General features: G+C 42.1%; 1 protein-coding gene across 1 annotated transcript in view; it reads right to left on the minus strand.

Moving 5' to 3' along the window:
• The window catches only part of fbxl2 (F-box and leucine-rich repeat protein 2), a 225,953-nt gene that overhangs the window by 71,020 nt on the left and 137,486 nt on the right, over positions 1 to 17,447 (minus strand). The window contains exons 9-10 of the mRNA XM_078540126.1: positions 3,226 to 3,300; positions 1,173 to 1,303 (exon numbers count right to left, since the gene is read on the minus strand). Coding sequence (XP_078396252.1) covers positions 1,173 to 1,303; positions 3,226 to 3,300 — 206 coding nt within the window. The remainder of the gene's footprint in view (positions 1 to 1,172; positions 1,304 to 3,225; positions 3,301 to 17,447) is intronic.

Below are 17,447 nucleotides of genomic sequence, written 5' to 3' on the forward strand. Positions count from 1 at the left end.
CCAATTCACAATAAATAGAATCATAATTATATCTGATTTCTGTATACTTTGAAGTGTAGCAATCTTCTAGTGAACAACTGGATAGTATACCAATTGAAGACTGCCCAGCATCGTTTATACCCTATGCCTTGCCAATGCTTCCCCAAGGAAGTTTCAAAACAGACAGAAAATGAATTATTCCTTCTCCTTTGGATGTCATGAAGCAATTAGTGTATATAATGTTATTGGAAATTATTTTAAATTGGGCTTGTAGCGGGGTCTGTGTCTGTGGGTGAGTGTGTGTGTGTGTCTTAACTGGATTAAAGCCAGTTAGTCTGGGTGCTTTGATGTATAGTAGTTTTGAGATGTTAAACAGTAAGATAGAGGGTACATTTGCATTTTGTTGAATAAACCATTCAAAGACTGGGGGGTGAAATTTTGCACCTAGCTAGGAGACATCAGCAATATGTTTATATTACTAATAAAACTGGTACTATAAAAGGGGTTTTATTGTTATAAGAGGTGGAGTTCAAAGGGCCTGGTGATACAATGAGAATTTGCATTCAAAGGGAAGGCTAGGTATATACTGAAGAGTTTTGTGTGTGGAAGTCAGAAGCATGTAAGAGGCATCTAAGCAGCCTGTAAGTCCTACAACTGTCTGCAAAGGAAACAAACCGGGAGGAACCTCATTTTGATTTCGTAAGATAAAATGCGCTTTGCCTGGCGTCTGTTTAAAGTCTATGGGTTATTGTTGCCTTGGGGAAGATTACCTGGGAGTTATTAATTTCGGGATTTGTTTAATAGTTATTATGGTAATAATTTGTAGATGTGTATGTGTTTAATACCTTGTAAAATTAATAAATGTTTAATTTAATTTATATAAAAAACCTCTGGAGGCTTGGTGATTTCATTTCTGAATTTAGAGTTGCATTCAAACATACTAATTGAAAATATAGATTGTGACAGTTGTTTAAAGTTTCCTTCCGGGATTTTAAATAACTCAGCCTTTACCAACTGCTGTATCATAACATGGAACTTGATCGGCCACCCAGCTGTGAAATGTCTGTGATGTTTGTAACATTAAGGCGGCATATAAATGTAAGCAGCAATTATTGAAACTACTTGACAACTTTGTTTTCAATATCAGGGAGCTTCTGTAAAGTTTGAACTGTACATCTGATGGTCATACTCACTTTAGTCTAGGACAATTCAATCCCAATGCGGTTATGGAAGCATCAGTAATGTTTCCACATCCAGACACACATAGAAACTGGAGTTTATGGCAGCCTCTGCAAACACTTACTAATCCTTCATCTGTGATTTGCTTTGAAGGCAAACAGAATTACAGGTTATTAGCTGCTTCAGAACATCATGCTAGCAACAAATCGAATAAAAATCAGTTCTGCCTTGTAATTTGACAGAATCAGTAAGAAAATTTGTGGATAACTAGAGTATTGACTTTCACTGCTGAAAGATGTGCCTTAAGGATGGGGTCCCCCTTTATAGCCAGGTTATCAAATGAAAACCAGTTATAGGTTGAAGATTTGAGCTGCAGTCTTGGCCCAGCACCTGAAACTTACTGGAGTAAGAGGTGGGAGATGCATAAAAATACTCAACAAATGTTCTATGGGCATTGTACTTTTGATCCACCTTGAAAGTTGCCACTGCTCATTTGCCTATGCCTCCTTTATTCGGATCAAAGTTAACATAGTGATAGCTGCAAGGCCATTAATCTACAGCAATAACTTCTATGACGATGACTTTTGTGTTCTGGACGTTGTTGCATTCTGCAAACTCCTGATGAAAGGATCATACTAAGGATCTTGCAAAGCTGAATAGGATTCATCCTCTTGTTTTCATTGATTTGTACTCCAAATCTTGAGCTGCAGTTTTCCTGGCTGGTCATTTAGTTCAACTATTCCGGAGAATGATTAATATCCTTGGAGCTGCAATGCTCATGGCAGCACATGAAGTGAGGAGTTAATAAAGCTTGTTTGATGCAATACATATCTACAGGAGGCTATGGTGTAGGATTCTACAGCAGTAATCAATATTGCCAAGGAGTTCACTCTTGCAAGATGGCATTTCTTGGCACAGGTAAGTTTGACCAGAATTGATATCATAAACAACCAAAAGGCATTTATGGCAACTTCATGGCCAGACAAAACTCTTGCAACATTTTGAACAATATTTAAAAGGTTGAAGCAAAGTCATTATTACTCACATTAGGCAGTATTCTAAATCAATAACTTTGAAACACTGATGAAAATTACCAAAAGTTGATTAGACATGCAGGAGCAATGGAGAGGAAAGTGGTTGTCAAATAAAACAGATACTCATGTTAAATAGTCAAACAAGAGTTATTAAAAAATATCAAGGAAACAGAGGGGCTGCTTTAGGGCTCTTATTCTTGTGGATCGGACATGCCCTTTGCACTGTAGGAGAGCCAAGGTGTTAAATGGTGATTGCTATTCCCAATTCTAGAACTTGCCCTTTCTGGCAAACAAACCAGTAAGCTGAAGGTGTCAAACAAAGAATGCACGTTTTAGATTACTAATTACCAATATAAGTATAAAATTAGAGTCTAACAGAATAAAACTGTAATTACACTGAAGTGGAATTTAGTCATCAAGAACAAAGTAAAGAAACAATGGTGCTATAATGTTAGTTTGTTACTCGAGAAAAGATAGTTGAAATCATGTATTCCATTACAAAAAAAAGAAAACTCTTTAGTCAATTCACCCCAAACACACTTCTGCAAATACCACTGACTGAAGCAGCAGCAGTTCTGGCTGAAACGTTCAAACTGTTTCCCTCATTTTCAGCCAGGTTATTGTATGCAATGTAGGTGCAACCAAAGAAGGGAAGGCAAAAAACACATTTAACTTCCCTTGCGCCTTTAGAAAATTTGGACATGCACAACTCTGAACACAAGCAAGTTCTGTCGCTTTGTTTCTCTTCCTTTTCCTCCTTGTCCCGCGAAACTAAGGTTACATAGATTCCACATTAAATCAATGGTAATCGCAATAACAAATAGAGATACATAGGTTTTTGCAACAACTTCCACTATTAAATTTTTGGTTATGAGCATATATCATACATTGGTGTCCAGCATCTTCTATATTACATAACTGAGATGTTCCTACTGATTAGGATCTCAGCAGTAAATCTGTCAAATATGAACACCAGAACTAAAACCAGAGAAAAAGTACAATTTAACATTAAAACAAGTAAACCAATACTTACCGAACATGCCTGCAAATTAAGTGTCACTAGTTCTGGACAGTGAACCTGTATGTGTTTCAATGAGTCATCATCCAGCTGTTGAAAAAAAATAACTATACTGACTCCCTTTGAAACAAGACATCAGACCGCAATGGCAATCAGAACAGGTTTGAATGGAGGTACCAATGTTTGTTGTCGTGTTCTTTAGTGCATTAGAGACACCTTTACAAACAGAAGGACTCATTTGTGAAACTATTGCTTGTATTATTCTATTAAATTGATTAAAAAAGGAACTTCTATGCGTATTTTGTAAAACGTAGACATGTATGAAAAAGAATCTTCAACTGTTAAGAAATTATGTGGTAGCAAGGTAAAAAATGAACAGTCTAAGAAATATTTACTGGTTAGCTAAAACTATGTAGAACAGAAACTATGATCAGTCAACACTTCATAAATTATAGATAGCTTAATCCATTTAAACTGTAAAACTCATTCAATTTTGAATTTCAACAGATTCTACTCTGAAACAAAGTTTGCAATATAAATCCTGACTATGCATGTGCCTGGTTTGATGTATTTTATATAACTAGTCCAATATGTATTTTTTTAACGAGGACAGGGTATGCTTATGTATGCTGGGGCAGAGCAGGGCAAATAGTTGCCCATGGACATGGTATGGGGAAGTGATTGGTTGCTGTTATGATTTCACAAATTTCTGCATCTAACTGGGGCTATTTGGTATCCTAAATGTCACAATTTGTACAAAGGTCCTGGGGTGGTGAAAAAACAATTTCATAGCAGATATAATAGGTGTCAAACACTTGCAAAATACGTGTTTAATTCAATTTCCGAGATGTGAAATCTTAATTGGACAATCTTACCAATTACTTTATGGGCACATTAACACCAATATTACTATCTGGACTACATAAAATGCCCATCATTCTCCAAATAAGGGACATTAGAAATAAACATTAATTGTGGCATTAACAATAAATTAAATAAATACAAAGCATATTTATTTATTTATTATATATAATGTGGTTCATTTTTTAAGCAAAGTAAACCCTCCATCTACAAGTCAATGTCTATAATCCAAACGGCCACCAAGAAACTTGTCATATGCTTGGCACTATGCAAGGGCCATGACAGTTAGGTTATCAACCACTTCAATACTCAATATTACTATATGTGGATCTCATTCTGAAAATAGGCTTCAGTCCTTTTCAGCAGGTGGCAGCAGGGAAACCAGTAGGTGTAACCAAAGAGGGGAAGGCAAAAAACACATTTATACATCCTTGCACTTTTTGAAAAATTTGGACGTGCATAACTCTGAACACGGGTGTTACTTTGGCTTTCTTCCTCTTCTACCCCGCAAAGCTAAGGCTGCATGGATTCTACATTAATTTAATGGCAATCGCAGAGAAAGTTAATACATATGAAACGGAAGCACCAAGCTTTAACAGATTAAATAAAGAACCAAGAAATAGGCCAGAAGGGAGCTGTGTACCCCGAGGCTGAACAACAAATGAACTAAGATTTACAGTATGTAATCTTATATTAAACTCTAATATATAAAAATTGCTAACCAATGCAGTTCATACCAATGCACTATAGAGGTGGGATTAATGTTGGGGGAAGCTCAGAATACATGAGCACCAAAGCATTCAATACTGGACATTGGCCCAACCATCATCAGCTGCTTCATCATTACTTTTCCATCATTGTAAGATCGTAAGTGGGGATATTCACTGATGGTTGCATAATGTTCAATTCTAATTGCAACTCCTCAGGTAATGAAGTTGCCCACACACAGCAAGTTCTGGACAATATCCAGTTTTAGGCTGATAACTGACCAGCAACATTCTAGCCAGACAAGTGTTAAGCAATGACCAACTCCAAGCAGAGAGTGCCTAACCACCTCTGACTGACATTCAATGGCATTATCATCATCAAACCTCCCACATGTTATGATCCTAGCTGATGTTACTACCGGACAATCCGGATCCCAGGGTGGAACCCAGCTTGATAGATCCTAACTTTTATTTTTGTTTAGAAACATGGAGGGTGGCTATTGAACAGAGTCACGGGAGTCAGCTGATGAACTTCTGACAAAAGAATAAAACATTTACTGAACAAGAAAAAGATTAACGATATTACAATACTCCGTCACCCACAACTATGTCTTTACAGATGTTTACAGATTCGTAAGGATAACACAAGTTACAAAAGATATCTTGTACTGTCATGATCACAATAAGTACACTGTCCACGTAAACCAATAGGCAACTTGTGACCAGGCACAACACAATCCGAAACCAAGTAACAGATGCCACCCCAAACGGATGCTTTGGATCACTCAACAACTCTCCCCAGACGCTTGTCACACTGAGCGCCAACCGGATCACTGAATTCTGTCTTTCACCTGAGGGTTTCCAATCTCCACTCTCTTAAGAGCTCGCTTTGGAATCCTCTCCCAAACCGACACTTGCTCTCCGGCACCTTCCACAAGGACCCACCTCCACTGTTTCGAACTCTCCTTCCAATGTTCCTCTCCCTGGATTGCAACGTGCATTCAAGCTTTGCCTTCCACGCACTTTCTCTCTCAAATGCTCAGCCATGCCAACAGAACACACCATGCTTCACATGCCCAGAGTAAAGAGTTACAGACCTTCGACTGTCTCCTTGGATCTTCAGGCTTTTCACAAGCCTATTTTGCTTTAAGTCTGCATCTTGCAGCTTTCTTCCTTCAAGCTTGGAGCCTTCCTCTCTGCTCCTAACTTTCACTTCCACTGAACAGGATCTTGTTCCAAATTCCTGTTGTTGTCCTTTGACTCAACTTAAAGGGCTTCTTGAAGCCTCTTTTCCCTTTAGGATCTGCTCCCCACAGTTCCCTCTCCCAGAAGACTGCTGACAACTTGGTACCTCTCGAGGTCCAGAACTCACTTGACATTCATTGTTACTTTAACTTTCGAGCAACTCATCTAAGATTCTTGGACATATTCTCCTCAGCAGTCTGTTAGTATGTAAGCTAGAGAAAGAATTAAACTACTCCCAACACCTTAAAGCATAATGACCAACTGGACTCGAACTGCTTTCGTTTTCTTTGCGTCTATGTGGGACCTCTCTCTCTGGTCCCCTGTTGCTCAGCAACAGCACAGTTTTTTCTACCTTGTTTGTTTTAACTCCCCTTCAGGAGTTGTAAACATCATTAAAATGCAGGCATCTTTTAAAGTAAAACTAAAAGAAAATTCTCCCTTTCTTAACACACCAATACAGAAATACAAATTAAACTTAAAGGTAAACCTTATTCCTAACAGACACAAATACACATACAACTTGTTTTATCTCTAACTCCTAACACACAATCAACATCCAGGGGTCACCATTGGACCAGCCACAAAAAGTACTGTGGCTACAAGGGCAGGTCAGAGATTATACATGTCGTGGTGAGTGATACCTCCCAAATCCAGAAAGCCTTTGCACCATCTACAAGGCACAAGTCAGGTGTGTGATGGAAGGCTCTCCACTTCCCGCTCCAACAACACTCAAGAAGCTCAACACTGTCCAGGGCAAAGCAGCCCATTGATTGGCATCACAGCCATCACTCTAATTAATTCACTCCCTCCACCACAGGTGCACCATGCTGCAGTGTGTACCATCCATAAGATGCACTAAAGAAACTCGCCAAGGCTTCTTCAACAGCACCTCCCAAATCCATGACTGCTACCACCTAAAAGAACAATAACAGCAGGCCATTACATGACCTCATTACAGCCTGGATCCAAACATCGACAAAAGAGCTGAACTCCAGCGGTGGGGTGAGAGTGACTGCCCTTGACCTCAAGGCAGCATTTGATCAAGTGTGGTATCAAGAAGTCCTAAGAAAATTGAAGTCAATGGGAATTGGGGGAAAACTCTCCACTGGTTGGGGTCATACCTAGCACAAAGTAAGATGGTTGTAGTTGTTGAGGTCAACCATCTCAGTACCAGAACATTGCTGTAGGGGTTCCTCAGGGTGTTGTCCAAGGCCCAACCATCTTCAGTTGCTTTATCAATGACCTTTCCTCCAGCATAAAGTCAGAAGTCACTCATGATTCAACAATGCCCGGCACCATTCGTGACGCCTCAGATACTGATGCAGTCCATGTCCATATGCAGCAAGAGCTGGACATCATTCAGGCTAGGGCTAATAAGTAACATCCGAGCCACACAAATGCCAGGCAATAACTATCTTCAACAAGAGAGAATCTCCCCTTGACATTCAATGGCATTACCATCATTACCACCATCAACATCCTGGGGTTATCACTGACCAGAAAGTGAACTGGACCAGCCATGTAAATACTGTGGCTATAAGAGCACATCAGAGGTTGGGAATTCTGCAGAGTGCAACATACCTCCTGATTCCCCAAAGCCTGTTCACCATCGACAAAGCACAAATCAGGAGTTTGATGGAATACTCTCCACTTGGCTGGATAAGTGCAGCTCCAACAACACTCATGAAGCTCAATATCATCCAGGATAAAGCGACCTGCTTGATTGGCACCCCATCCACCACCTTAAATATTCACTGCCTCCACCACCAACACACAATGGCAACAGTGTGTACCTTCTACAGGGTGCAATGCAGCATCTCACCAAGGCTCCTTGAACAGCACCTTCCAAACTTGCAACCATGTCCACCTAATGGACAAGGGCAGCAGATGCATAAAAACACCACCATCTGTATGTTCCCCTCCAAGCCACACTCCACCCTAACCCTGAACTGTATCGCTGTTCTTTCACTATTGCTGGATTAAAATAACCACATATGGGTGTACCTGCACCACACAGACTACAGCAGTTCAAGGAAGCAGCTCACCACCACCTTCTCAAGGGCAATTAAGGATGGCAATAAATGCTGGCTGAGCTAGCGACGCCCACATCTCATCAACAAATACGAAAAAGACACTTAGCAACATCACCATTTGCAACTTTGCTCCAAATCTCTCACTGCCCTGACTTGGAAATATATAGCCATTCCGTCATCGTCACTGGGTCAAAATTCTGTAACTCACTACCTGACAGCATTGTGGGAGACAAAAACAAAAAATGCTGGAAAAACTCAGCAGGTATGGCAGCATCCGTGGAGAGAGAAACAGAGTTAACGTTTCAAGTCCACATGACCCTTCTTCAAAGCTCTTTGTCGGGCAATTAAGGTTAGGCAAAAAAAATGGTTGCGAGTCAAATCCCCTGAGTGAAAAAGAACCATCCTGATTAGGTACCAGATACAGTGTCTGGTTTTGGTTCCTCACTTGATGGTGATATTGGGGCTTTGAAAAGGGTGTGGAGGGCCGCAAAATTAATTCCCGGTATTCATTATCTTAGTTACCCGTACAGGTTCAAAGAGTTGGGTCTCTATGCTTTAAAGAAGCACAAACCTAGGGGTTTTATTTTGTGTAGGCCAATTTTTTATTTTTATTTTTTAAACTGAATAGGTTAAATATACAAACATACAAAATAGGAGCAGAAGTAGGCCATTTGGCCCCTCAAGCCTGCTCCAACATTCAATACGATCATGACTGATCTCTGTTTCGAATTCCACATTCCCATCTACCAATAGGCTTTGATTTCCCCTTGCTTAACAAGAAGCAATCTATGCAATGACCCCGCTTCCACTGCCTTCCGAGACAGAGTGGACGCACTGGTAGTGATCTTCCAAGAATCCTTAGACTCTGGAAAAGTCCCAGAGGATTGGAAAACTGCGAATGTAACACCCTTATTCAAAAAGGAAGGGAGACAAAAAACAGGTAACTATAGGCCAGTTAGCTTAACATCTGTCATTGGGAAAATGTTGGAGGCCATTAAAGGATGTAATAGCAGAGCATTTAGAAATACATACTCTAATCAAGCAGAGTCAGCATGACTTCATGAAGGGGAAATCATGCCTGACAAATTTATTAGAATTCTTTGAGGTAACAAGTAGGATAGATAAAGGGGAACCAGTAGATGTAATATGTTTGGGTTTCCAAAAGACGTTCGGTAAGGTACCGCAAAAAAGGCTACTTAAGGTTAAGAGCCCATGGTGTTGGGGATAGTATATTAGCATGGATAGAGGATTGGCTAACTAACAGATGACAGAGAATTGGGAGAAGGGGGGCACTTTCAGAATGGCAACTTGTAACTAGTGGAGTGCCACAGGGATCAGGGCTGGGGCCTCAATTATTTACAATATATATTAATGACTTAGATGGGGTAAGTGAGTGTACTATCACCAAGTTTGTGGATGACACAAAAATAGGTGGGAAGGCAAGTGGTGAGGATGACACGGAGTCTACAGAGGGATATAGACAGCTTAAGTGAGTGGGTAAAAACTTAGCAGATGGAATATTATATGAGAAAATGTGAGGTTATGCACTTTGGCATGCAGAATAGAAGAGCTGAATATTATTTAAATGGCAGAAGACTGCAGAAGGCTGAAGCACAGAGAGATTTGGGAGTCCTTGTGCATGAATCCCAAAAAGCTAACATACAAGTTCAGCAGGTAACAGGGAAGGCAAATGGAATGTTGGCCTCTATTTCAAAAGGGAATAGAGTATAAAAATAGGGAAGTCTTGCTAAAACTATACAAGGCACTAGTGAAACCATATCTAGAATACTGTGAACAAGTTTGGTCTCCTTATCTAAGGAAAGATATACTGGCATTGGAAGCAGTCCAGAGAAGGTTCACTAGGTTGATTCTGGGTATGGAGGGATTTTCTTATTAGGAAAGGTTGAGTAGGTTGGGCCTGTTCTCATTGGAGTTTAGAAGAATGAGATGCAATCTAATTGAAACCTATAAGATACTTAGGGAGCTTGACTGGGTAGATGCTGAGAGGTTGTTTCCCCTTGTGGAAAGTCTAGGACCAGGGGGCATAATCTCAGAGTAAGGGGGTGCCCATTTAAAACAGAGATTAGGAGGAATTTCTTCTCTCAAAGGGTAGTCAGTCTGTGGAATTCTTTACTGCAGAGGGCTGTAGAGGCTGGGTCCTTAAGTATATTAAAGGCTGAGATAGACAGATTTTTAATCAGTAAGGGAATCAAGGGTTATGAGGAAAAGGCAGGAAAGTGGGGTTGAGGGTTATCACATCAGCCATGATCTCGGTGAATAATGGAGCAGGCTCGAAGGGCTGAATGGCCTACTTCTGCTCCTATGTCCTCTGGTCAGAGAGTTCCAAAGTTGCACAACCCTCAGAAAAAAATTCTCATCTGCCCTATAAAGGCGACCCCTAATTTTAAAATCAGGGCCCCCCGCCTAGTTCTGGCCTCACCCACAAGAGGAAATATCCTTTCCACGTCCACCTTGTCAAGACCATTCAGGATCTTATATACATCAATCAAGTCACCATTCACTCTTCTAAACTCCAGTGGAAACAAACCCAGCCTGTCCAACCTATCCTCATAAGAGGACCCAGTCATTCCAGGTATCAATCTAGTAACTCTCCTCTGAACCGCCTGCACCTTTCCTTAAATATGGAGGCCAAAACTGCACACAATACACGAGATGCTGTCTCATCAATGCCCCGTATAACTGAAGTAAAACATCCTTATTTTTATGTTCAATTCATCTCGTAATAATGGACAGCTTTCCATTTGCCCGATTATGTGCTGTACCTGCATACTAACATTTTGCGACTCATATATTAGAACACCTAGATCCCTCTGCACCTCGGAAATCTGCAGTTGTTCTGTTTAAGTAATACTCTGCTTTTTTTAGTTCTTCCTGCCAAAGTGAACAATTTCACATTTTCCCACACTATACATAATCTGCCATATTTTTATCCACTCACTCAACCTATCTATACCTGTCTGCAAACTCCTTATTCTTCTTCACAACATACATTCTTACCTACCTTTGTGTCATCTGTAAATTTAACTACTATGCCTTCACTGCCCTCATATAAGCCATTGATATAAATTGTAAAAAGTGGAGGTCCCAACACAGACACCTGTGGGACTGAGGACGAGGGTTTAGTCTTACAAGTTTTGCAAGGGCAGAACTAGAGTAGATGTGAGGAGGTACTTCTCTTTCCAGAGAAGAGTAAACCTGTGGAACTGGCCTTAAGCATGTGAATTTACTGAATTCCTTCAAGTGAGACCTGGACATGTTTCTGGCTAGGGCAGAGACTTCCTTGTAACATTAATCAGGAACAGGATGGTCTCCTGGACTAGTTTTGACCACCTAAGATGGTCAGAGGGGAATTTTATATTCCTACCACCTCCATTCAAGCACTCCCAACCTCCAGCTTTTACCTGCATTCTCTCTCAAGATATTATACAAGATATCAGCTGGGCTGGGGTGTGCATTTATATATTGTGATGTGTAGGGCATCACAATTATTTTGGACAGACTGAATGGACCAGTTGGTCTTTTTCTGTCCACCATTTTTAACATGAAAGCTCTTACAACATTTATGGTAGTAGTGATTTGTAAATGCATGTTAATGGCTAAATGAAGTTAACATGTAGATTGTTTTACTACAAATTTAATGCATATTCACTCAAGATGTGGATATAACCCAAGCAGAATATGCTGAAGTTCACACTAGCATTTACAGACTATTTTACAGTGTGCATTATTCTATGGGCATTTTAGGCAGTTAATATAGTAACAGGTTGCCACGTTTCTTGCACACAAACATCTGCCTAGATTGGCAAAGGTTCGAGGTTCTATCCAGCTAGAATTGCATGGCTTCATGAACATTGGAACAGTAATAGTATCTTTGAAGGAAGAAGCATGCAATGATGAATAACATTCTGCACCTTAAATCTCTTGAGAGAAATGAAACTCGGCACAATTTATGCAAGAAATTTGGGCTTGACCTACATGCCAAGCCAAATCAAAAGGTTCAATATTACAGTACAGAGCTTATTCTCCATGGCAGACAAAGTTAAGTCTTAAGCATAAGCTACTTAAGGTCACAATTCATTCAAATGTAGCAACCAAGATTCAAATCCCAGGTAACCACAGTTTGTTGGTGAAATGCTTCTTTCGCCAACTGAATTTTCTATCATTGGCAGGTTATAAGCCCTAATAGCTTCTCCTCAATAGAGATCCTTGATTTAATAGGTAAGGAAAGCTGCAATTTCTCAAAGCAAGGAATTGCAATCATTTTCTGCCACCAATGACAAATTGTTTTGGTTCAGCGCTACAAATGTTTTTGGTGCACAACTGAAATGAGGAAATATTACAAATTTGGACACATCGTCCAAGCAGCATTAAACCACATCTGAGCTACATGAGAAATCCTGTTAATAATGCATCATGATGGATTTACAGGTACTCTCAGCGCAGGCAGTAATGAGGTAAGAAGCATAATATTACAGATCGCAGCTGAACAGAAGGTTTTATTATTAACAATATTGAGCTTTGAGACATTTCAAGTCATCCATGAATTGTGGTGGCCAATGAATCAGAGAATAGCAAGGACCCTGGAGTCAGTGGTGGTGATCGAACAGCCACATTGAGCATCATCGATGTGTGTGGAAGCTGACACTGGGACATAGTAGAATGGACAGAAACAAGTCTAATGATGAAGCCCTGGGGCACATCAGAAAGAAGACTGGTGGCATAGAAGAAAGAAAACAACTGAGGATATATAAAACAAAAACAGAATTACCTGGAAAAACTCAGCAGGTCTGGCAGCATCGGCGGAGAAGAAAAGAGTTGACGTTTCGAGTCCTCATGACCCTTCAACAGAACTGAGTAATATAAGGAGAGGGATGAAATATAAGCTGGTTTAAGGTGTGGGGGGGGGGGGAGGGGGGAGAGAGAGAGGAGAAGTTGGGGGGTTGGCGGGGGGGTGGTTGTAGGGACAAGCAAGCAGTGATAGGAGCAGATAATCAAAAGATGTCACAGCCAAAGGAACAAAGGTGTTGAAGGTGGTGATATTATCTAAACGAATGTGCTAATTAAGAATGGATGGCAGGACACTCAAGGTACAGCTCTAGTGGGGGTGGGGTGGAAAGACTGACAGGGGATTAAAGGTATAGACTTAAAAATAATGGAAATAGGTGGGAAAAGAAAAATCTATATAAATTATTGGAAAAAACAAAAGGGGGGGGGAAAAAATGGAAAGGGGGTGGGGATGGAGGAGGGAGTTCATGATCTAAAGTTGTTGAATTCAATATTCAGTCCGGAAGACTGTAAAGTGCCTAGTCGGAAGATGAGGTGCTGTTCCTCCAGTTTGCGTTGCGCTTCACTGGAACAATGCAGCAAGCCAAGGACAGACATGTGGGCATGAGAGCAGGGTGGAGTGTTAAAATGGCAAGCGACAGGGAGGTTTGGGTCTTTCTTGCGGAGAGACCGCAGGTGTTCTGCAAAGCGGTCGCCCAGTTTACGTTTGGTCTCTCCAATGTAGAGGAGAACGCATTGGGAGCAACGAATGCAGTAGACTAAGTTAGGGGAAATGCAAGTGAAATGCTGCTTCACTTGAAAGGAGTGTTTGGGCCCTTGGACGGTGAGGAGAGAGCAAGTGAAGGGGCAGGTGTTGCATCTTCTGCGTGGGCATGGGGAGGTGCCATAGGTGGGGGTTGAGGAGTAGGGTGTGATGGAGGAGTGGACCAGGGTGTCCCGGAGGGAACGATCCCTGCGGAATGCCGCCAGGGGGTGTGAAGGGAAGATGTGTTTGGTGGTGGCATCATGCTGGAGTTGGCGGAAATGGCGGAGGATGATCCTTTGAATGCGGAGGCTGGTGGGGTGATAAGTGAGGACAAAGGGGACCCTAACATGTTTCTGGGAGGGAGGAGAAGGCATGAGGGCGGATGCGCGGGAGATGGGCCGGACACGGTTGAGGGCCCTGTCAACGACCGTGGGTGGAAAACCTCGGTTAAGGAAGAAGGAGGACATGTCAGAGGAACTGTTTTTGAAGGTAGCATCATCAGAACAGATGCGACGGAGGCGAAGGAACTGAGAGAATGGGATGGAGTCCTTACAGGAAGCGGGGTGTGAGGAGCTGTAGTCGAGGTAAACTGAGGATATATGGTGATTGTACTGGAACAGGTCAGAATTGCTAAGTTTCCATTGGTAGTTTACTTACTCAAACTCAAATCTTTAAAAAAAATACTTTCTAATATTAAAATAGATCTTATAAGCAACATTGCTGGCGACCCAATCTGATCTGTAACAAAAACAAAAATACCTGGAAAAACTCAGCAGGTCTGGCAGCATCTACGGACAGGAGCACAGTTAACGTTTCGAGTCCGAATGACGCTTCAACAGAACTAAGTAAAAATAGAAGAGAGGTGAAATATAAGCTGGTTTAAAGGGGGGTTGGGACAAGAAGAGCTGGATAGAGGGTCAGTGATAGGTGGAGATAACCAAAAGATGTCACAGACAAAAGGACAAAGAGGTGTTGAAGGTGGTGATATTATCTAAAGGAATGTGCTAATTAAGGGTAGAAAGCAGGGCGAGCAAGGTACAGATAGCCCTTGTGGGGGTGGGGTGCGGGGAAGGGATCGAAATAGGCTAAAAGGTAGAGATAAAACAATGGATGGGAATACACTTAAAAATAATGGAAGAAGGTGGGAAAAGAAAAATCTATATAAATTATTAGAAAAAACAAAAAGGAGGGGAAAATCGGAAAGGGGGTGGGGATGGAGGAGAGAGTTCATGATCTAAAATTGTTGAACTCAATATTCAGTCCGGAAGGCTGTAAAGTGCCTAGTCGGAAGATGAGGTGCTGTTCCTCCAGTTTGCGTTGGGCTTCACTGGAACAATGCAGCAAGCCAAGGACGGACATGTGGGCATGAGAGCAGGGTGGAGTGTTGAAATGGCAAGCGATAGGGAGGTCTGGGTAATGCTTGCGGACAGACCGAAGGTGTTCTGCAAAGTGGTCACCCAGTCTGTGTTTGGTCTCTCCAATGTAGAGGAAACCGCATTGGGAGCAACGAATGCAGTAGACTAAGTTGAGGGAAGTGCAAGTGAAATGCTGCTTCACTTGAAAGGAGTGTTTGGGCCCTTGGACGGTGAGGAGAGGGGAAGTAAAGGGGCAGGTGTTGCACCTTCTGCAGTTGCATGGGAAGGTGCCGTGGGAGGGGGTTGAGGTGTAGGGGGTGATGGAGGAGTGGTCCAGGGTGTCCTGGAGGGAACGATCCCTGCGGAATGCCGCCAGGAGGGGGTGAAGGGAAGATGTGTTTGGTGGTGGCATCATGCTGGAGTTGGTGGAAATGGCGGAGGATGATCCTTTGAATGCGGAGGCTGGTGGGGTGATAAGTGAGGACAAGGGGAACCCTATCATGTTTCTGGGAGGGAGAAGGTGGTGTGAGGGCGGATGCGCGGGAGATGGGCCGGACACGGTTGAGGGCCCTGTCAACGACCGTGGGTGGAAAACCTCGGTTAAGGAAGAAGGAGGACATGTCAGAGGATGAAGGAGTGTTTCACTTGCACTTCCCTCAATTTAGTTTACTGCATTCGTTGCTCCCAATGCGGTTTCCTCCACATTGGAGAGACCACACGCAGACTGGGTGACCGCTTTGCAGAACACCTTCGGTCTGTCCGCAAGCATTATCCAGACCTCCCTGTCGCTTGCCATTTCAACACTCCACCCTGCTCTCATGCCCACACGTCCGTCCTTGGCTTGCTGCATTGATCCAGTGAAGCTCAACGCAAACTGGAGGAACAGCACCTCATCTTCCGACTAGGCACTTTACAGCCTTCCGGACTGAATATTGAGTTCAACAATTTTAGATCATGGACTCTCTCCTCCATCCCCACCCCCTTTCCGATTTTCCCCCTCCTTTTTGTTTTTTCCAGTAATTTATATAGATTTTTCTTTTCCCACCTACTTCCATTATTTTTAAGTGTATTTCCATCCATTGTTTTATCTCTACCTTTTAGCCTATTTTGATTCCTTCACCCCACCCCACCCCCACAAGGGCTATCTGCACCTTGCTCGTCCTTTCTACCCTTAATTAGCACATTCCTTTAGATAATATCACCACCTTCAACACCTCTTTGTCCTTCTGTCTGTGACATCTTTTGGTTATCTCCACCTATCACTGGCCCTCTATCAGCTCTTCTTGTCCCAACCCCCCTTAAACCAGCTTATATTTCCCCTCTCTTCTATTTTTACTTAGTTCTGTTGAAGCGTCATTCGGACTCGAAACGTTAACTGTGCTCCTCTCCACAGATGTTGCCAGAACTGCTGAGTTTTTCCAGGTATTTTTGTTTTTGTTTTGGATTTCCAGCATCCGCAGTTTTTTGCTTTAATCTGATCTGTAGTTGCATTACATTTTTATGCACTATAAAAGCAAAGATTTCTGCACTCCTGGAGTCAAAACATCCATGGTTCAACTGTCTCATGAAAATACTCCCTTGAATCTCAAGAGCACCCCCTAAAACTATCCTTCATCTGAACAAAATGAGTTCTCACCTATCTTAAAAATGTTGGATGTAATCCCTCACTGGCAATCCTGACAATAGAGAGAGAAGTGCTGACACTGACTGCAGCTGAGACAGAGAATAGCACTTGGTTTCTGGACCCCTGCTGCCACCTGGTGTGACTATTTTAAATTAGGGTGAGCACCCTAGCCACCACCTCCCCACAACCCCCCACCCCGCCCCCAACAACCTGAAGGCAGCAATTGACTAAGTGTGGCATAAAGGAGCCTGAATAAAACTGAACTCAATGGGATTAGTAGAAAAAATCTTCAATAGTTGGGAGTCATAACTGGCATAAAAGAAAATTATTGTAGTTGTTCAAGACCAATCATTTCAGCAACAGGTCATCACTGCAGGCGTTTCTCAGGGTAGTGTCTTAGACATTTAAAACCCATCTGGTTCACTAATATCCTTTAGGGAAAGAAATCTGCCGTTCTTACCTTGTCTAGCCTACATGTGACTCCAGGCCCACAGCAATATGGTTGACTCTTAAATACCCTCTGGAATGGCCTAGTAAGCCACTTAGTTGTATCAAACCACTACAAAGTCTCAAAAAAGGAATGAAACCGGACAGACGACTCGGCATCCACCTAGGCACCGGAAGCGACAACAGCAAACTCAGCCCTGTCAACCCTGCAATGTCCTCCTTATTAACTTCTGGGGGCTAGTGCCAAAATTGGGAGAGTTGTCTCACAGATTAGTCAAGCAACAGCCTGACATAGTCATCCTCACAGAATCATATCTTACAAAAAATGGCCCAGACACCACCATCACCATCCCTGAGTATGTCCTGTCCCACTAACAGGAGAGACCCAGCAGAGGTGGTGGCACAGTGGTATAT

The sequence above is a fragment of the Cetorhinus maximus genome, chromosome 4, assembly GCF_964194155.1.
Source record: "Cetorhinus maximus chromosome 4, sCetMax3.hap1.1, whole genome shotgun sequence".
Lineage (NCBI taxonomy): Eukaryota > Metazoa > Chordata > Chondrichthyes > Lamniformes > Cetorhinidae > Cetorhinus > Cetorhinus maximus.